General features: G+C 37.8%; 3 protein-coding genes and 1 long non-coding RNA gene across 13 annotated transcripts in view; 2 read left to right on the top strand and 2 right to left on the bottom strand.

Moving 5' to 3' along the window:
* The window catches only part of Nhe3 (Na[+]/H[+] hydrogen exchanger 3), a 23,491-nt gene extending 17,491 nt beyond the window's left edge, over positions 1 to 6,000 (top strand). For 6 of the 9 annotated variants that reach the window (XM_022070220.2, XM_022070216.2, XM_022070215.2 and 3 more), the window contains one exon: positions 333 to 6,000. Coding sequence is in view for 5 of the 9 variants with exons in the window: in XM_022070215.2 (XP_021925907.1) it covers positions 333 to 428 (96 nt within the window). In the remaining 4 variants the exon portion in view is untranslated. The remainder of the gene's footprint in view (positions 1 to 332) is intronic. The other 3 variants (XM_087356999.1, XM_087357000.1, XM_087357002.1) reach the window with 3 other exon arrangements.
* On the bottom strand, positions 5,785 to 13,145 carry LOC110832800 (ionotropic receptor 21a). Of its 2 annotated transcripts, none has more exons than XM_022070134.2 (9): positions 12,089 to 13,144; positions 11,391 to 11,611; positions 11,046 to 11,174; positions 10,038 to 10,205; positions 9,719 to 9,960; positions 8,607 to 8,747; positions 8,215 to 8,407; positions 7,385 to 7,589; positions 5,785 to 6,767 (listed from the first exon to the last, which is right to left on the bottom strand). In XM_022070134.2, the coding sequence occupies exons 1-9, from the start codon at positions 12,992 to 12,994 to the stop codon at positions 6,252 to 6,254; spliced, it is 2,721 nt and encodes a 906-aa protein (XP_021925826.1). In that variant the 5' UTR covers positions 12,995 to 13,144; the 3' UTR covers positions 5,785 to 6,251. The 2 variants fall into 2 exon arrangements, with proteins under 2 accessions (XP_021925826.1, XP_087213124.1); XM_087356998.1 differs by lacking the exon at positions 5,785 to 6,767 and adding an exon at positions 7,096 to 7,156 and having other exon boundaries at positions 12,089 to 13,145.
* LOC147872350 (uncharacterized) lies at positions 12,347 to 18,490 on the top strand. The gene is made up of 2 exons (XR_015537374.1): positions 12,347 to 12,415; positions 17,135 to 18,490. It is a non-coding gene; the product is annotated as an uncharacterized LOC147872350 (long non-coding RNA).
* On the bottom strand, positions 14,152 to 21,520 carry LOC110832801 (juvenile hormone esterase). Its single transcript, XM_022070135.2, has 11 exons — positions 21,437 to 21,520; positions 20,658 to 20,935; positions 20,241 to 20,372; positions 19,551 to 19,698; positions 18,789 to 19,165; positions 18,516 to 18,557; positions 18,131 to 18,290; positions 17,406 to 17,593; positions 16,963 to 17,119; positions 15,864 to 15,996; positions 14,152 to 14,613 (listed from the first exon to the last, which is right to left on the bottom strand). The coding sequence occupies exons 2-11, from the start codon at positions 20,874 to 20,876 to the stop codon at positions 14,397 to 14,399; spliced, it is 1,773 nt and encodes a 590-aa protein (XP_021925827.1). The 5' UTR covers positions 20,877 to 20,935; positions 21,437 to 21,520; the 3' UTR covers positions 14,152 to 14,396.

Genomic DNA, 21,520 nt, shown 5'->3' with positions numbered 1-21,520 from the left:
TAGCTGTCATCTGTAAGTCTCCCTGTCTTTCGCAACCCATTTGGGAGTCATCTTGCCCTTTGTGCATTTACAGAATGACTTACTAGTGAGTTGTCATACCCTTTTCTACAGGCTGTGGCCCACACGTTAGTTGTCCTTCAATATTGTTATGGGATTACTCACTGGTAGGTCATCCCTTCTCAAGCCATACAGTTCTACATGTGAGTCAACTCTATTCTGTACAGTTACAGAACAGCCCACTATTAGTTTCCTCAGGTGTGAACTTAGTAATGCGTTTGGTATGAAAATTGAGAGAAAAATGTCTTACATATGTGTTGTGTGCTATTTAACAGAGTGACAGTCTAATTGCCTCTGGAGACCTGGGCCTAGGTAGTCGATTTGTGGATACAAGAGTGCGTGTGCCTGGACCTGGAGGGAAGGACATGTAGGTGCGAGTTGTGATTGTATTGGTGCAATGGCTGTGAACATTAAGGGCTACTAAAATGTAGATTTTTGGGTTCTTTCTGGGAGTGCTGTACAGTGCAAGATAGAATCTAGCACCACATCAGCTACCGAAAATTTGGTTGTTATTGGGTGTCATCTGTTCGGGAGGTGCCACACACAGCACGTCATTGAATTCAGCATTGCTGTAACAGCTACTGAAGATTTTGGTTGATACTGGATGTCCTCAGTTTGGGAGTGCTATACAGAGAGTACATGATTGATTTCAGTATTATATGCATCAGGTGTTGAAGATTTAGGCTTATATTGGCCTTCAGTTTGGGAGTGGTGTACACAGTGCATGATTTAATTCAGTATTACTTTTTCACATCTGTTTAAGATTTAGGTTGTGGGTGCCTTCTGGTTGGTAGTGCTGAATACAATGGAAAATTTAATCCAGCATGTGCATGCTGCATAGCTTATGTTTTCCATCACAGACAAGTAAAATCCTCATCAGAGACTAGAGCAGTGTATTTTCTATCTTGGCTTGTTATCCATTACCCCCACCCCTTGCTATAAGGTATAGAAATGCAAGGTTTAATCAAAGTGATGAGCCTAAACTTACAGAATGTATTTGCACCTTATATGCATATTAATATTTTGCGTTATTACATGTTGCATTTTGTATGTCAAGTTCAGTAGCATTTGCAATTGTAAAAAAACCATTCATCCATATCATCAAAAGAAAAGGTGGGAGTAGCTTAGTGAAAGGGAAAAAGATGTAACAGCAGGATCTGTACTTAAACATTTAATCATGAGCTCTATATCTTTCTACCAGACAGAAGCTGAATGGTAGAGTTCATATTGAAAATTGTCCTTTGTAAATATAAATCATGAAAGGCATAATCATATGTAACAAGCTGGTGATATGATGTTCTAGCCAGTAATAGAGCAGAATTTGTGTCAGACATACAAGGGGGGCAGGGGGGATATCAGTTTTATGATGTATGTCTAGAAAGAATTTAAGATGCCTCCTTTTGTTTGAATACTTATTCTAAAAAAGGAAGTGTTCAGAATTTATCAGGTGATAATTATACTACTCACTGATATGTTATTATAAATAATTTTTGCTTATATATATTTCCAATACTGAAAATTGTACTACATAATTTCAAAGTTTTGTATTATTGCTGTGTTTGTAATTTTGTCACAAACTTCATAGTTTTTGTAAATGCCTGCGGCCACACCAAATTTGAGTTTCGTAGTTTTAGTGAGAATGTTATCACTTTTTCACACTGGAAATCAACTTGTAAGTTTCAAGCAGTTGTCAGTTTGTTATGTGGAAGATGGGGAGGGAAAGAGGTTTGCCTAATCGCCATGTTGGGGAATTAAAGTACAAAGGAGGGTGGTCGGCAGTGGTTTATGTTTGTCAGTCAGTTTGTTAGGATATTACTGGTGGGCAGATTCACACATAGACATAATAATAATAATATTCCTGTGAGGTAAATATGGAAATGTTTGTCATCTTTCAAAATATCTGAAGCAGAAATGTAATTAATCGAAAATATACAGTAGTTTTAAAAATCAAGAATTCAGAATCTCTGCATTAGAGGAATGCCAGTGTATAGCAAATCAACTGTTTTCAAGAGATGATAGTTTGGCACATGAAATATGACCTGATGTGAAAGCAGGAGGAGCTTCCAAAAAAATTGGAATTTTATCCAACACACATAGCTCAGCAAGAGAGTTATATAAACGTGGTTGTCTGTAGCATAGTGTTGATACTGCTGTTTGGAAGGTGTTTGTTCTCTCTTTGAGTGATTAATTTTTCACACTAGCCATTATACTTGTATCATGAATGTCTTGAAAGTGCATTGTCTAAGTGTATGGGTCTTCAATACATTCACTGCTGATTGTTTAAATGCCAGTTTAAACCTGTTGTTGAAGCAACAATCATAGTTAAAGATTCACACAAGTGTCTATTAAATTATGTCAAAAATCAATACATTTTGTATCAGTGCAGTATTTGATCAGATGATAAAAACAAATTCTGCTATCAAATGCATGTTGAAAGCTACATATAGATCACTTCCTTACAGTTTGTACTATCTGCATTTATGAGTCCTACTTGTTGCTGATGTTTACTTTTCATTCATTTGGCAGTTAAGTAACATATCTGGCAAATTATTTAGATGAAGTCGTTTAGCTATGATGTTTCAAACTGTATTTAGTTCTGGAGAGCATATTTGACAGCTTCTTTTGTTGGCAGTGAATGTGTTGGATATACAGTAGCAGGTAAAGCGATACATGCGAGGAATTCAGCCACTTCTGTTTCAGATGAGTTTGCATGTGCAGAGCTAATGTACAAACATCATTATGTACCTTGTGCCAGAACTTCCTTATATAGGGCAGCACATGTTGGTGAAGTGACTGCATTAAATTATCTTGCTGTATTCCATTTTAATTGTGTTATCTGAAACTTCTAGTAACCCTTAATACTTGTCATATATAGTCAATGTTTTTTTATGTATATATATTTATGACTAGATCATTAGATGTGTCTTATTTGTTTTCACCTTTTCATGAATTCTGTGTTGTGTCTTTTCCTCAGACTCTTGATATTGGTACAGAATTATCTTTTGTCTATTATATTACAGAATGAAATGGTTATGTGAGGCCATTTTGTTATTGCTCCTTTGAAGTTTATTCAGGTGATGTGTTTATTGTAGATAATGTGTGAGATGGAGGAAGTCTGCAAGATGGGTTCAGAGGGTAAGGGGCACTGGACAGTTTGAAAACACCTGTAGTGGTGTGGAAAGAAAAACTTTTTCTGGTGAAATTACATGCAAGAGAGAATCACAGCTGTCTATAAAGGAAGAAATTATGTTAATGAGACACTTAATGTTTTGTCAGCCTGAATTCTCAAAAATAATCCCATGTAAAAATTGCTATTCCTGACTGAAGCACTTGAAAGTTTGCATGACTCCTTTGTTCCCATTGTGACTTCTGTTAGAGATTTAAGATTTTGGTCCTCTGATGCAAACTCATTTGAATGTGTTGCTTAGGGTTGAAATTTAGAGAAAGGATAGAAGACCAGACCCAAAAGGAAAGTAGTGGTGTTTGCTAAATCCCAGGAAGGAAACCAACAGCTCCAGAGAGTTCCAGTTCAAAATAATAGCAACAGTCTTATTACTTTCCTTCATAGTTATCTCTTTTGCCTTATTATCACTGTGAAGTTCTCAATTGCATATTTTATATTCTTCTTGATAAGCAGTCTTGATGTTAAAGAAAAGAGTTGTAAAAGCTGCAGTGTAATGTCCAGTATACATTTTCTTCAGTTAGTTTCTACCAGTGAAAGAAATTGGCATTCTGGAGTGTTTATCCTGTTGTATACAGGTTGTCTGCCTTCCCCCATCACACGATGAAACTGGAGGTATTAAGAGAAGCATTATGTGTAATATATATCATTCAAGAAGTTATAGAGGCCTACATAATTTATTTGTTATATTGTAAAGAGAGAATATGAAATATTGTATATAAACATTTCATGTTTCATATGTGTGTTTGTTCAAAGCAGTGCCAATCTGAATTTAGAAGAAATGTTTAACTTTGAACTGAAATTTATTTCCCTCAGAGTGTCTTTGTATATATTAATACATGCAGGAACACTTGTATAATGACCATCAGCATTGCTTGGATCATTATATTAACTTTTCTGAAAAAAAGTTTTATAATATGGCATCAGTAAAAAAGAATTTAATTATATTAAGGTTACCAATGTTAAAACCAAAAAACTGAGACATTCTGTATTCTCCTTTCATATACTGATAGAAATGTCAGAATTATCTGAAAAATAATATGTAGAATTTCTTTATCACTTAGTTTACAATTTGTGTGCTTAGTATTAGGTTACTAAATGAAACTGTTTATATTATCTGTTCTAGTTCTAGCCTTTGAGCCCACCCAATTATTTAACCCCCACCATTTAATGAAGTATTAAGAATATCTGGAAATTCTTATGGTGGCAGGCAAACTTTCAGTAACATCCAGAGGGAACAAGTGAAACCGTGATCTTGAATTGCAACGTATGGAAATAGTGTGGTCTGTTACATACAAAACACTAGAGAGATATGGAAGGAAACAAAATTGAAAATTAGTTAAAGAGGTTTAAGGAACTGCTAATTTAATGGCATATAGAATTTTAAGTAATAAAGATTTCCTAATGTTTTGTTGTGGATAATATGTTATGGTAGGTCAGTTTTGGAGACATAGAAATCTGAATCATAAATCTTTAAAGCTTGAAGTTAATCAGGAAGCACATTCAGTTACAGAATAATTGGTTAATGCTATTTAGGGATATATCACTGTTTGTTCTAAGAATGGTACAAAACCCATAAATGCACTCTGTGCAAAATGCAGAGTTATTTAATGTTAAAGATGGTTGTACATACAGTTACCATTGTGATTTAAAGGGTTAAGGATAAAGTGATATGGAGACAGCATTGTCTCAAAAACTTCAGAAAACTGGCTTGTCATAACATAATAACAGTTTTGAAGATAAATGCATCTCATATTTACCATTGTTTTATTTTCATGTCTTGATTTGACAACTAAATTTGAAAACAAGTACATTCTGATATTGGTGCCAAGTGGAGTAGTGGTTTTGGTGCTGAACTATCTGAGTTCAGAGCTTAATTTATGAAAGTTAAGATAATATCTGCTCAAGAATTTAATCCGTATTTTTGAAAGTTAGTTCATGGAAAAAGAATTAGAACAATTATTAAATTTATCTCTTTTCCAGGGGTGTAAATACTACATAAATCAGAACACATCTATACTTGAAGAAGCTGAACTATTTACATGTCTGTCTGACACTCTAGGATGTACTCTTTGATTCAGTACTTCAGTTATGTACTTTGTAAACCATACAGTAATCCTATTGTAGCATTTCTGGAGTAATTATAACCTACTGTTGAGCCAAATGTACAGAAAGAAGCATACTTTATAAATGTGTGAAGTGATCATAAAATGCCTCACTGTTATTCTTTTCTATGAGAATATGCAAGTGTCCAATATTAAATTGTGAACAGGATTGCCAACAACAGAATAAATTGTAGTAGTGCATACTTTAGCATGTTTTAATTTTTTAACCTTTTCTTTACTGTGGACATGGCAGTTTCATTGTATGGAAAAGTAGGGAGTAACTTGTGCAGAATATACAGACAGCTGTGAGAATTGGTAAACATATTGCAGTCATTTTCTTCACTAAAAGAGTCAAAAAAAGGTTTAGTAAAAATATTATTTTTCTTAAAAGTAAACACAATTTTTAAATACTTGTATGAGCAGGTGTAGCTCAGTCAGTATAATGACTGGCTACGGACTGGATGACCAGGGTTCGATCCCTGATGGAGTGTTTGAATAGACATGTTGTTGGCAGTCATGTGAGTGACTCATTAAGGAGGTGTATTTTCTCATATGAATATAAGTGTTTATATGTAAGATAATTCTCTGTAATGTTTTGTTGTTGGTGCTTTTGTTGTTTTCTTGACAGATGCAGATTAAAGGTTGTGAAGATCCATAGCACAATTGAACTGACCTTCCTGTCCATCCTGGTAAAGCACCTAGTGATTGTTGAAGAAAAACTTTGAAGTAGAGTACACTGCATAACATCAACATATACAAACATGTCTGTCAATCCCATATGCTTCCCCTTCAGACATAGGATAGCTTTGCTCCTGAGCTTCAGCTCCATCTGCATTCTCTGTCTGGAATTGTGGTTCCATTCAACTAGCTTCTTCATATTTCCCACATTTAGTATAATTTAAGGCTTCTCATATTTCATCTCTGAACATTTCTGCATCTCTCTCTACAGTGAAAGTGTAGCTTGGTCTAGGAGTTTGAGTTCTTCTGTTCTTTAGTTTTATAGAATATGTTGCTGGCAAACTGGTCGCTGACTGCATTGGGATAACATACGACAGTCTGTCATTAGACCTGTCATCAGAGTCCTCATATGTCTTGAATCTTGAATCTGCGCTGTACACACGTCTCTTTTTTAATCCTGGCTGGTCTGTATCATCATGTATCAGGCTTTCTTGTTGCTCATTGTTTTTATCTTTATGTGTCATGTCACCATGTTCATTTAAAAGAGCAGAATTTTTATAACATTCTTTTTCAGGAAAGAATTTTCTCTTGATTTTCTTCATTATCCAGGCTATAGCCTCAATGAAAAGAATAAAGGCTGCAATTCCAAATCCAGCACCAAGCAGAAGAAACATTCCTGTTACATCTTCTAGAGTTAACTGCCGTTCCTCTGCTTTTGTAGCTTGCAGTGATGGTCCACTAGAAGCCTTCAGAAAGAACAAAAAGTTATGGTGTTAACACACATTGGAAGTCAGTTGGTAGATTGTGCTTTTATTATTTTTAAAAAGCAGCACATTTAATAGTAGGACTTGTTCAGGGTTTGTAGTTCCAGAATGATCCTAATCAACAGTATAGACAATGCAGTCCTTTTTCTTTGTTTCTGGTATATCATTAAATACACATCATGTTAAGAAATACATTAAAAAATTTCCAGTCATAACGAGATGCAGAATTTGTGTTATACCTTCATTTTCTGTGTGATAGAGCCTTCTTTATAACTTGATAACTTCATATTTAGCTTCACTTAACTCTTTGACACTGAAGTGTATCTAAATAAACTGGTTAATGCTGTTCATGGAAATACTTGCTATTTATTCTGAAAGTCATACAAACTTCATAAATACACAATGAAAAAGTGCAGAGTTATTGATTGTTGAATATAATTACCAGAGGGCCTTAAAAGGTTAAGTAGGAGTTACTTTTGATAAGTGCAGACTTAAATAGAATACTCCTGATAAGTTAACTGTATTTAATCCAGATCCATCAGCAGTTTGGAAGATTAAACATGCAGATGATAAGGGGTTCACTTTATGCAAGCACTGACCGCAAACAGTTTTCCTGATGATGTACGCTGTAAGTCCCACTCCATGTCTCGCTTCAGTTTCTTGAAGAGGCCACTCTGTATGATGCGCAGCAGCATCTGACTCATCACATTGCTGTGAGGTGACGTGGCCGGGAACATGAACACTACATTGAAGGGTACAAAACAATCTGTCCCCAAGTGCAGGTATGAGCGCTTGCCTTCAGACCTGTGGCAGAGATAAAGTCAGTCTTGTAGATACTTACCCCACAAAAGTTATATAACATCGAAACCCATAATGATACAAATACTAAGTAACTGACCAATTTACACCTTGATGATTCAGTTCAAGGTTCAGCAGCTGTTTTCTGTGAGATCTATTTTGAAGTTAATCCTCTCAGTATATCAAGTAAATACCAATTAAGTGATTTTCCTGTCAGGTTTGTGTATGCATTTCTTGTCTACCTTATCTGAGTTACGTGTTCAGCACATTGTAGCATCCTAGATTTCTGATCTGGATAAATGACAGACCTTAGAGTTAAGTAGATTGCTTGATATCCTTTGTAGATCCAAATATTTTTTGTAAGCACTTTATTTTCAGATACTTGTCATTTGTTTTATCTCACTATCATGCAGATGCTTTTGTATATCAATTTTTTAGTGTTTCAGGAATGGTTGGTGGTAAGAGTTTCTGTTGTATAATAAAAGGTATCTTAAGAATTTATTCTCCTCCTAATTTTAAGTTAGTGAGGAAGGCCATGTAAGCCTCAGTCAGGATATCCAGTCTCTTGGCCAAGATAGAATCCAGGACCTGCTGAAGAGTACCAGTCACTTCACTGATGAAGTTTACCGACCTTTTTGTGTAATTTATTCGGATGATGTAGTCGAGGAGGGACCAGGATCCCAGGAAAGCATAGTCTCGATAGTAAGCCTTGGTGATATTATGTAGTGCGGACTCAAGGTCAGGCAGGTATTCCATCTTCTCAAAGAGCTTGGTGGTGGCTGGGTCAGCAGAGTCATTGAACCATTCTTGCCATCCTCCATGACCTTTATATAGAAAACATGTTATCGTTGTTTAAAGTGGTTGAGAGCTATTGCCTAAAATGTAGAGACTCCTCAGTGTAATTGTACATTTGAAAGAGAAGGAAATTATGGAAATAGGTTGTAATTCTTGAAAGTTCTGATATTTTTAAGCCCTTAAATGCTGCACGCAGATACGTGGTACTTGTTTAGGTGTAAGACTTACCGAGAGTTCCAACTCTGAAGTCACGATCTAGCACGTCATAACAGTTTTCCACGTAGGATGGGTAGACTGCCAAAGTGATGAAGGCAATGATGCAGCCAGTGTAGCATGCTGATATTATAATGCTGAAGACCCAGTATGAACCTGGTGCTCAAACACACAAGTAGACAGTAATCAGTATCCTAACATATGCACATTCTGAGGATATTCAATGTGGGAAATGCATGCAGTTGTTCAACTTGAAATCTCTTATTTTCTTGTCCCTTTCAAAGAGTGAAGGTTTGCTTCAGTAGATGACAATTTTTTTATTCATTCTTTCTGGTTTTGCATACCTCACTGGCCTCTATTTATTTCTCACTGCTGTGAAAGATTTACCCCTGTATTGTGTTGATTGTACTCCATGGCAAGAAATATTTAAAAATTTGTAGACTTTAATGAGCTCTGTATTTTATGGCACATGCCATGTTCTTTGTATAATAAGCATTTTAAAATAATTTATAGGGGTTGATTTGAACATGAAGTGAGTTGAGTTATAATAGACTAGATTTAAATAAAATTGTTAGTAGATTTCTTCATAAACCTATAGTGTAGACACTTAATCCTGAATTTCATAAAAATCTGTTAAGTAATTTTGAAGATGGTACAGATGGACAGGCACAACATTCCCACTGCATGTTCATTTTACAAACTTTATTCTAAGAACACCATATAACCTAAAGGTTGAATAACTAGAAAATTGAGAAGTATGACACTGGGGTGCCCTCCAGTGGCATAATGCTCATACCAAGCTTAATGGAATTAGTTAATGGATTTGAAGTTTGGAATGGAGAAGGAAGAAGGCCCTTTCTGTTCATTTAAAGAAAGGAAAGTCAGCTAAAAACCACATGCAAAATTTTAATTCTTATATACAAGTTCCCTTAATAACAATATGGTGGATGATATAACTTGTGAGGTGTGAGTGATTTTTGAGATAGTGAAACCAAATCAAAACTAACAAAAATGAGAAATATGGGACTATAAGTCTTCTTGGACATGTGGCATAGTAGGGACCCTTACTACAATTAGAATAAACAATTTTACTGAATATCTTTCTCAGGACTACATCGTTCTCTCACCTATAAGCATCCTTGTGGCTGCTTTGTCAGACTTGCTCCAACTCCACTCTCCCTTGAATGTGAAGCAGTTGGTGAATGTTCCAAATACATACCAAAACATGTTCTCCACCTGCCAGGGGTCCTTCAGCAGGTGTTTCAGTGAATGGTTGTAGGAGAATGCAATGGGGAAGATGGCGAGAATGTAAGTCAGGGTGAGAGCTAGCCACACCGTCCAGTGGAATGGTCCCATTATTGCACGATACCTGCATAAAGGAGCATGATGTAGTATATTAAGTATGGAGTGTTTGGGAGAGGCAAACTGACAGGTTCCATGCTTTACCTTGGCAATGCAGTAGAGGCGAGTGTCATAAAAGTCACACAGTCCTGTGTGTGTGGTGATGATGTGATGAGTACTGCTACTCGTGATGGAGTTGTATAAATACCAGCCACTCCAATGTCGGCCCGACCTGCCAGGAGCTCTTTCACGACAGCGCTAGAAGCTTCAGGCCTGCAGCATTAGCAGTGTTTCTCATTAGAGCTGAATTGATATCTGATTCTAAGCATTGTGAACTTACCTTGAATTCTAAAACGCAACTGACAGACTCCTGATGAAGTAACCCAGCACCTATGTTACACACCTCACTAGAAAATTCCCAGATTTATTTTAAGGTTCACTGTGATAAATGTTTGCCATTGAAACCTGTCTTGTGGCATTTTAATCCACTTCACATCCTTAAACCTATTTATCTGTGATGTAGTTTAATATTATTCTCTCATCTACATCTAGGTCTTCGAAATGATCTCTTCCCTTGAGTTGTCTTAACATAAAATTTGAATGTGTTTTATATTTTTCCTCGAGTGTTACATTTCCTGCCCATCTCGTACTGTTTACTCACAGAAGCCCGCTGCTGAATCCTGTGCAGAGCGCACCAGTCCAGTTCAGAACTCCACAGTTCATTCTCTAACACCTATTTGAATACTGTTCTCCCATCATTGTGTAGGTCTCCCACATTGTTCTCTTTTTTGGTTTTCCAACTAATCTTTTGTATCCATCTCATGATTCCTTTGAAGTTTTGTTGCATTACATGGTTCCCCAGTACTGTCTTGTGGCCAATTCTTCCTTCTTGATTTAATTACCCTGAAGCATATGAACTGGGAAGTTCTTTGGCATGAAGTTCTGTCAGTTCCTATTGTTTTGTCTTTATAAGGGTGAAATAAATATTCTTCTCAGTGTTCTCTTCACAGATACTCTTAATTTAAATAATTTAAAAAAACTTTGTAATTACATGCGTTGATAATCATGTACGTAATCATATACATATGTCTGTCTCTGATCATCGTAACTTACAAGAAGAGTGCATCCTTAGGTTCTTCAACAGTGAAGGAAAAATTTAGCACCTTAGCCATGAGCCATAGAAGCCTGATTTCTGTCCCATCCCATGAGGTGACAAGACGCTGTCCATCAAAGAACTGCTCCCTGCAATGCAAAGCCGGTTTGGATACAGCCTCCATATATATAACTTGCCTGATGTTCCAATATTATATTTTGTTCACCCAAGAATCAAAATTGATGTGTTACAGTTTGAGTATAAGTTAATGTGTTGATATTTTGCAAATAACCCTTAGAGTTGAATGTTCTTTAAACTTATTAGTAAGTAATTAGTCAGTGTATGAATGAGTCAACTAGTTATACCTTTTCACCACAAATGGTGGCTGGTGACCTGCAGCAACCACAAACTGGTGCCCCATGAAGCCTGCACGCAACTTGTCAGGGAAAAGGTTAACTGTTGGGCGGGTAAGGGCACCACACCTCCAAGCAGTCAGGATCCATACGGAGCTCGAACCCAGGCCATTCACAAACAGGTCATGTGTGTACAGGTTGATGTCTATGTTTTGTTGCTTGATAGAGTTGGACTGGAACAAGCAATGAGCTAAATATATCTGGCTAATAAAAAACCCATGATGTCTTGCGCAAGTACATCAGTATTGTATGTATGTTTCATGTCGGAAGAACGTGATTTTTAATTTGGGTTAGTATTGATTAGTTCAAGGTCTTCAGTAATTTGTGGCCTGTTGAATTTTTCCAATTAAATATCCACAAAGGCAAAATAAAAATAAAAAGTGCCCTAAGATAGGAAAAAACTGCAGAGTAATGATGAACAATATAAATGGTTCTGTGTTCACGGAGTTCCTTATGCTCTAAAAATGAAAAGTTTGGAGTTAAAAAGTGACAAAGTATTTATATCGATTTACATTAAAAATGCCAAATTTTCAGATTTAAGGCCTAGTGTACAGCAGCTAAGCAAATTGAGACTAAATATAAGAGCTGCATTTTATTTTCTGTGTTAGTTTCATAGACCCACTCTTTACGAAACCAGATCTGTGACTCGCCTGGCTCTGTTTACCGATGACCAGGAGGTTCACTAAGTTGTGTGACAGCCTGGAGCTCAAGAACTCTCGTACGCGCCACCTGGAAGCCTGCGTCACCACGATGACCCTGCTGGTGCTTCGCCCTCCCACCACTGCCTGTGTCGTCTTGAGGTCCCTGACGAGGAGTAAGAAGTTCCTACACCTCGAGTCTGGCGGGTCGGTCAGACCTTGCTTGCCGACCTTGCCGTGGAAAAAAGCCAGTGGGTATGTGCTGAGGAGAGCTCGCAGGAGGTGGAACTGATTCTCGTAGAAGTCATCATAAAGGATCACAGATATGCAGTTGAACAGGTACTGCTCTGCTATGTAATTGAGTAGTTTGACAACGGAGGGTACTTGGACGCTATCCGAGGCGTTCATGCAGTTCTTTGCCAGTCTGTGCCCCGATGTCAGCGTTATCTTGTCTGTCAGCAGCCTTACTAACACCGACTGTTGAGCAATAGTATCTTGAGTTGGCAGCGGCGCTGAGGTTTCTTGTATCCTTTTGTGTGATAGCTCTTCGGATTTGTCACGTTTTCCATGATGAAAATGGTAAAATTTGTTTTGTTGACTTGGCAACAACTTAGACATTTCCTGTTCGTTCCTAAGCAACGCACTTCTTGAAATGCCGTGGCCGGACTTGTAGTCTTTCCATATTTGAATACTATTATTTCGATGTTTTCTTGGATTAGCGTGGTCACTTTTATCGAAGGTGCTATTGGCAGTGTGTCTAGAATCCTTCATTGATGTGTCGTCATAATGGTTATAATTGTTATTTATATTAGAATTATTCTCCAATTCGTTAATAATACCGAAGCCATTTTTATGTGGTATGGCTGAAACTCGAATTATGACAATGACTAGCAGAAACGCAGTTGTTGCCGGATACATCTGAATTACACTTTTAAGGCCTAGTGAATGTGACGCAGTTATTTCATTTTATCATAAGACGGAAAATGCACGTCACATATTGGGCAGTGGATGTTATAACTGAAATTAATTCTTAAATATTTCATAACTCTATTTTGTAGTTCATGCTTCACGTACTCTCTCACGGGAATTAGTTCCATATATAACTGACTTTCTTGGAAACACGCAACATTACTCTGTTATTAATCCCATTATTACGAAATCAACCCGTCTCGTATTGATAAATGGAACAAAATAATTAATGAAGTACGTTAGAAGTTGAAAAGCTCAACGGAACTTAATTTTATCGTCCCATTTGCACAAAGAAGGCTTTGGTAGCCGAGTTGTCACCATTAATTTGCTGTAATCTATGCACTTTTGGTTCTGATACAAACGGGCCGTTACTGTGACTGCCGCCGTATTTTTATTGGTATCCTTAATTGTTGTTTTAAACATTGTGGGACCAAGGACACGGCTTTTGCCATTGTCAGGGAATTTTATGTTATATATTATGACGAAAGTTTGAGCTGTGATTTAGTCAGTGGAGAGAAATTTCCTCCAGTAATAACAATAGAGCGATATAACGAGTACATATGGCATGATGGAAATGCCTACGACGGAAGGTGTTTTAAGTGTTGGTTATGAGAAAGATCGATGTGATTCATAGTTTGCTTCTATGAAGAAGTCGTCTGTGCCACATTTCATTCCAGGAGACTTCTGGAATAGTCTCTTTTTTTCCCTTCTCTTTCTTCGTGAAAGAAAATTCTTCTCCCTGTCCCAGTTTGGACGTGCAGTCCTCTATTGCTTTCACATTGCTGCTCTTGTAGAGAAATTCAATTTCAGTGCAAAGCTATGCTAGGCTGCCACCACTGGTTTCCCTTGTCTGTGGATTCCTCAACAGGCTTTAAGACCAGTGAACCAGTTTAAACGATTCAAACTTAGAACATTGTAAAAGCAAATTGTTTATTGTTGTTTTTGCCACCTGCTTGCTCATGTTTGCCGGAAGTGTATTGTGCATTTTAGTTTTAAATATTATTGTCAGACTTCATTGACATAGTTGTTAATTATACACATTCAGAACTTAAACATCACAAAACAACTTTTTTTCAATGCTAAAAGTTTTTAAGATTGGATCATACTTCCAGAACAGAAATTATGGTTTATTCGATTTTTGTACATTTTAGGTTTGAATTCATGTTTCCAAAAAGAGAGAAAAAACATGTACTTTTACATAATTTGTAAATTGTATCACAACTTATTTGTTGTACAAAGAATTGACAAAATTGTATGTTTCCAGGATGTAAGTATACCTGGAAACAGAAGTAAATCTATCATACACCATTTACATATCTATAGGAGAGCTCTTGAAAACCAACCAACTGTTTCACTCTTCTTGATTTTCCCTGAGAGGCAGAGAATCCCAGAAGTCTATGCGATCTTTAAATTTGTCAGGAACCACACTTATATGTAGTGGCTTGATGCCATAAATGGGTTCAGCTGGGGCATGATCCAACACATAATACACCAAGGTATTCTTGTTGGCACCGGCTGTTGGCCACACAACACCTTGAGGTGCGGATTTTGCATCAGGTGTTGGGTTCCTAATGAACGAGAAACAAGCGAAATAATTAATACAATAATGATGATTATAACAGCCATAAAACAAAGTGAAGTCCAATAAATTTGGGACAGATTGTAATTGGATGGATTACTGTACTGTTCTGTGGTGATGTTAATTTAATAGACAAAGACATCAGTAATGTAAAAAATACTGCAAACATATTAGAAAATTGCTGGGAGATCAGTCTATAAAAAGAAATACGGAATACAGCGTGTCTGGTTCATCAGGGGTCCGCAGTGGCCGCGCGCTCTCTGAGGCATGGGCCTTGTGCCGCTTAGTCGCTGGGACCGTGGGTTCAAATCCCACTCAAGCCATGGATGTTTATCCGCGTTTTTCTGTGTTGTGCTGTCTTGTGTACAGGTAGAGGCCTTGCGACAGGCCGATCCCTTGTCCAAGGAGTCCTACCGAAATGTCTATAGATCGAGCCAATGAAAAGTTTGGACCCACAGTGCTCAGGCACTTGAAGAACAGGTCATCTGGTTCATCAGTGTATAAGACATCATAATATAAAGTTTGCTAATAAATCCTTTGAAAGTGTGGGTAAATTCAAGTACCTGGAAAGAATAGCAACAGACCAAAATTATATTTATGAAGAAAGCAGATTTAATTCAGAAAATGCTTGCTACCATTTAGTTTGAAATTTTGTTATTTTCCAGTCTCCTGTCTGGAAAACTAATGATCAATTAAAACATATAATACATTTCATGTGTCATGTGTAAAAAAGAATGAGAGGGGTAGAACATCAAGTATGTGTGTGGTAGAATGGTGGGAGGAAGACACCATACATCATTCTGGTTTGAAAGTAATGAGTGGGGTGTAGTGCAGAAAGAATTGTAATTAAATCAGTTCAAGTTAAGTTTCTGCCGAATACTAATAGGATGATCAAATCAATGAGGATGAGATGGGTGGAGCATTTAGTGTGCATGAGGGAGATAAGAAATTTATACATAATTTCTTTTGAAAAGTCTGATGAGATTGAGGTACATAAAAGGCAGCGAATTAATTTCATAACTAGCTAAGCTTCTCAAAAAGAACTTTGGTGGTTCTTGGAATTTGTTTAGTTTCTAAGTTCTACTGTGATAAGATTTCAAGATACTTAGGGAAATTGGGCTGAAGTTTATCAGCCATACTAGAGCAGTAGAACGTTTTGAAGGTTAGGGCCACATCAGTCTCTTTCTGCATTTAATTAACCACAATCTCATCCTGAGGACATCCCCTAGAGTGTCTTACCAGTGTGTTGCAAAATTTGTCCACAAGGTGACTACAGCTTCAACTGTTTCAAGGTCAGGGTGACTTGGCTGCCATCTGTCTGCCATCAAAGATGAACTCAGAATAAATTCCATCTCATCTATATGGACAACTCCTGAAATAAATCATTGTTTCTTCTGTTAAATCAGTCTGTAATCACATGAATAGTACTTACATATTATCAAGGAAAGAAAAGTTTTACAATTAATTTATAAGTACATACTGTGGTAATCATGTCTTTATCTCTGCCTGCCAGTCCCCGTGCTGATTTAAATTAAATTTGTTATTGGAGATTTATATTGAAATTTATCAGGCCAGTTTATTTATTACCCCTGTCAGTTAACTTAATTTATACTTTACATAAACTAATTCCGTGGAAAGAATTAATTGTTTCTGACTAAAGTGTTGTATACTTTTTCATGTGCCATGCATACTACATTCCCTGTCAATCTCATCCTTTTTGATTTTATCACTCTAATAACAACTTCATGGGTGTAGAGTACATGTTTATCTGCTGTTTTTAGAGGCTGTTTTTAAGATGTAACCATCAGAAACTGAAAGAGAATCTCCTGTTTATCTCAGACATTTTTATGGATTCAATGTCTCATTTTACATAATGTGATTGTGCTGTCTTTTCTGTTTATCTGTAAAATTTCATTTTGTGCACATCATGCAAGGAATGTGTGATAATGGTGATAAAGCTATCAGCAATGAAATTGATTGCCACAGCCATTGTTTATGATGGTTAACAAACAAATTTGTGGTGTGTGTCCTCAAATTAATTGCATTTCAGGAGGAATAAACTAATTTGATAATTAGTAGTCACAATTTCCTTGAGCATCCCAAAGGTTGCTGGTATTGTTGAAGCTTTTACACATTTGGGCTAAACTAAAGAACCCTTTGAAATAAACTTTACTTATTTTTTGTATTGTGTAGTGCTTTAAAATGAATTAATGGCCATCCCATGGATGATCCTGGGGGTTTATATGACTTGATGAGTGGCTCTGTTTTAAACATCGCATTAACTTGCACTGAGCTAGGTAACCTCAATACAGCCAGCCGTGTCTATTGCATTACCTACCAAGGTCATACTGTGTCTCTCCATATCGTGCATTTGACAATGCACTGTACTTCCCACGGTAGCGCAGGTTGTAGAGGTAGATTTTGTCATGGCCTGACTTGAGGTGCAGTTCTACAGACTTCTGTACATTATGTTGCATGAACCGGTCCGTTGCTGCCTGTTATCACCACAGAAACGAACATTATTTTTAAATATATGACACAACAGGTGATGACGTGGAAGTCATAGTAAAAGGGAGGGATAATATTTTAAATATACATCTGATACCACAAGCCCATCTTTCCTTATGAAGTGGAGACAACAAGCACCTCAGAAACATGAGAAGACTTCTACTAGACTGCACAGCACAACATTCCAGAAGGCAGTCATCATCAATATTTTTTCCCCCATACTTCTGATTCGAATTTGAACTCAGAATTCTCCGATTATTTCATGGGACTTACGTCAATAATGTTGTGCACAGTGGCTGGGGTTATGATGCGGTCGCCGTCCAGGTAGAAGTCAACCACCTTCTTCCACGTGTCAGAAATATTGTCTTGTGGCACGCTTTCATGCAAGAAGAACGCGACTCTGCCAACGTCGTCCAAGTGGTCATTCAAGTAATCGATACCAGCTTGGGTGCTGACGAAAGCTGAGGAGAAACGAAACTATCCAGATTTACGACACATTGTATGCTAGAAAGGTGTACACTGTTAGGTGAACACATATTTTTTAAATGTATACCATTTCTTTGAGATAATTTATTGGCCTCACATTGCAGATATCACTGTGCATAAAATCTAACTACTTTCCCCGAATCCTTTTTAAGTGGATAAAGAACTCTATTAAGTCTTCACAATCTAAAGGAAATCCCAAAAAGATGTATACACAGCAGCAGTCAATCAGTTGCTCACCCTTGTCAACTCTACCACGAAGCTAACGGTGGTAATTTTGAACACCTGCAGTTGATTTGCTAATTCACTCCGTGCCAATGCTGACGTTTGTAATGGTTTACTTCATTTTTGTTTTGTTTCATTCATTAAATGTGTGTATACATATTTTTGAATACCTGCACATTTAAAATCCAACTCAAAAATACTCTTCAACATACGCCATTGTCACTTTTCCTAAATTTATCCAACCAAACTTTTGTGTGCATATGTTGTGACATATTTAGCTTTGCATTTACGTAGCAGGAATAAGGATCCTTCATGAGAGTTGGAGCCCAGCAACAATGGCACCCGGTTGAAGTCGCCAGACTTGATGACTTCTTGAGGAGGTGCCGTTAGGAAGGGCTCTGGGTTCTCAGCGGTCTTAACTTCAAGCACTGGACGCCAGAACATATCATACTGCACAAAAAGAAACGGTCTGACTGTGGTAACTCTTGAACTGTGCAGGTCAGATAAAAGAAATGTTGTAAACTGTCAGATTGATGAGTAGCCTACAAGATTCTAGCCCGATTTCCTTATTTTATAGGCTTATAATGTAATTATGGCAACACTAAAATGTTCCGCATTGTTGACAAGTGCTTATAAATTGTTTTCTCAAATCATAATATTATTATATTAGCTTACCAAGCAGAGAAATAATTGAAGGTTTCCTGGCTGTTCGTGACACTGAAAGAAATATTTTTTCGAGATATTAATATACATCCTATTAGTATTGTCCTTATTGTTCATACAATCCATTCTCCCATTGACAAGTCTAGTAATGCAGGCTTCAAGATTTGTACAGAAGGAGTAGTGAATAAAAATGTTGTGATTAATCCTCTTACTCCCAAGGTCTAGACGACGCTGAGGCAAGTCTGGTGTGATCCTGAAACGTAAGATTGGCTGTAACGTACTTACGTCGTCCGGTTGATTTTTCATGAGAGTGTTGACATCCACTGTCCTCAGACAGCTGATGAGTTCTTCTGTGTTCTCCTTGGGGCACCCAACAGCATCCGCCAATCGTTCTGCCTGCGAGAGCATGCCGGTGGCGCGAAAGGTCAATGGCATAAGTGCAGACCCGCTCTCCGAAATGGCCGCCTGGAACAGCCCCTTGCTGACTGGCGACAGAATGTGGAAGTGGGCCGACATAGCCCCTGCACTCTCTCCGAATATCGTCACTCGGTTTGAATCACCGCCGAACGCTTCGATGTTCTTCTGGACCCACCGCAGGGCTTCGGCTTGGTCCTTTAGACCAAAATTACCTGGCGCTGCGTCGTCTCCAGTACTCAGGAAACCTTTTATGGAATTTATCGACATACAGAACGCGCAACCTGCGGTTTTTATGGCGATGTGATTTTATGTAGGGGTTTTGTGAGTTTTAAGCAATTTAGTCCGATGTTTGTATATCCACTTTTCGAAAAAAACGTGCTGCCTCCATTTTGAAAACTAAAGTGAGGATAAATAGGAAGTTGATGAGTTTGTCGGGTTAGGTAGAGGATCAGTTCGGTCTTCGAGGGCCTGATTCTCCGCTGAACCCTGTTCTACCCACCAGCTTCCTAATACAAACCGAGGGCGCACTTTAAAAACATTATTATCCTTACTTTGATGCGAAACTAGTTCACATTCCAAGTTATAAGTTCAGACTGATTAATATGATGGATCAACTTTTACTAAACTCACCCAGAACGCCAAGACGATAGTTTATGACGACCAGGATGATGTCTTTGTCGAGCAAGTAATGAGGACCGTAATTAGGAGCCCTGTTGTTTCCTAAAATGTATGCTCCTCCGTGTATGAACACCATGACAGGCAGAAGTTCTGCAGTAGACTGCAATGCAACATTAACCAAGATCATGTTAGGTAAAATTCAGTACTAAGGAGGATGGCATGGATGAATGAAAATGTGAGAAAACAAGAAGTGAGAGCTTTGTCAAGTTCTCTTTTAAAACTGCAAGGGAACAGATGCCTCAGTAACTTAGATGGGACGATAATGTTAAAATGAGGCAGTTATACTTCCTAATATACTTTTGCAGGGCATCGGAACGAGCCAGTGAAATAAGGCACAGCTCCATATTTATGGGGCGTGTGACAGCCCTAAAGCTGTGAGGTCTGAGATAAAATGCCGAGAAAATTATTTGGGCGTAAGAGAGAAGAAACTGTAGAAAATTCAGAATCGAACAGAGCATTGACAGACCTAAGCGTGGATGGAATATAATATTAAGACTATTACAACAATACGATTTGAGGCCGGGATTGGATTGAACTAGCTCACGGAGTCCAGTGGATGAAGGTACGGGTTCCATTCAAGGCAGGGCATGTCTTGACAGACGAATGACTGTGAAGGACGGTCGTAGCATTGAATTAGCTTACCTGTGAGGTGTATACATTCAGATAAAGACAGTCCTCACTGCCGAAGTAAAACGAAAGAAAGCCTTGGGAACATGGGTTGCCATCTTCTGTTGCATTCAGTTCTCCCGTCCATGGCCCTCCAGGCAGCGGAGCCTGCAGCACAAATCAACGCTCACTGATCCGAAACACCTCGTCTTTCCAGGTCCATTCCTCTGAACACTCGTGTTCCTCCCTCTGCCATGATTACACTGCAGACATTGATAGTTTGATTTTTCCTAAAACTGGGTATGCACGTTTGAGATTTTACAGCTTCCCACTATTTTAACTCTAGTTAGTTAGTTAGTTTACTATTTTGTACGTCTGACAGAGGTCTGGAGGTAGAATGGTGCTTTCAGCTCTCAGTGTATGATATTATTCCAAACCAGAAGATTTACTCACCCTGAAGCGCAGTTCCCCTACTGGCGGCTCAGCGTAAGGAATGCCCCTATAAGAACAGAAATCTCTTCCGTGAAGTGACGTCATCACGGAACCCCTGACCGCACCCTGAGCGATGTTGACTAGACATTCTGCCTGAGCTTGTGACGCCATGTACACCAGCAGCAAGGAGAAGTGCCAGAAGAAGAACGAGACAGCTTTTGCCATCACTGTGACTTGCATCGTTTTCTTTTTCGTAGTAGAAGACGTTTTTTGATACTGCGATGAAATCTCAATTTAACCTGTTGATTTATTTGGGTATGAAACTTGATCTCCACATTAGTGAAGAACACATATTGAGAGTGCTTGAAAACAGGTTGATGAGGATAATATTTAAACCTAAGAAAGAGGAAGTTCCAGGAGGCTGGAGAATATTGCATAATAGGGAAGACTACACGAAAATTAATTTATGGTAGCACTAGAAGAAAATAGTGAATATTTCAATGGAATAAAGAATGTGTTTTTGATACACAGGTCATGTCATCTCCTAAACCACGATATAAACATCCGTCTGTCACATCTAAATATACATCCATCCATCGTACTTGTTCATCTGTCAGTCCATCAATCTGCCTTCACTTAACGGAGAGACGGAAACAAAATATTAACCGCTTACAGTGGGTTTAATTAATAACTAACTAAAAAGACAGACTGACGTAAAAATAAACCAGAGGAGATGACGTGAATTTGAAAAGAAATGTTTTGGTAACCCTGGACTTAGAGAATGTGTATAGTTCGCTTACCTTCGAAACTGAACAACAACTGATGTTATTTTGTTATGCAAAAACTACTTAATTTGCAGATACGATTTAATAACCTGCAATAAT

The sequence above is a fragment of the Zootermopsis nevadensis genome, unplaced genomic scaffold, assembly GCF_977971745.1.
Source record: "Zootermopsis nevadensis isolate Lab colony 2312 unplaced genomic scaffold, Znev_1.0 Znev_ptg000028l, whole genome shotgun sequence".
NCBI classification, from domain to species: Eukaryota; Metazoa; Arthropoda; class Insecta; order Blattodea; family Termopsidae; genus Zootermopsis; species Zootermopsis nevadensis.
The sequence above is the reverse complement of the archived record's forward strand: the minus strand, read 5'-3'. Positions and strand labels throughout refer to the sequence as shown.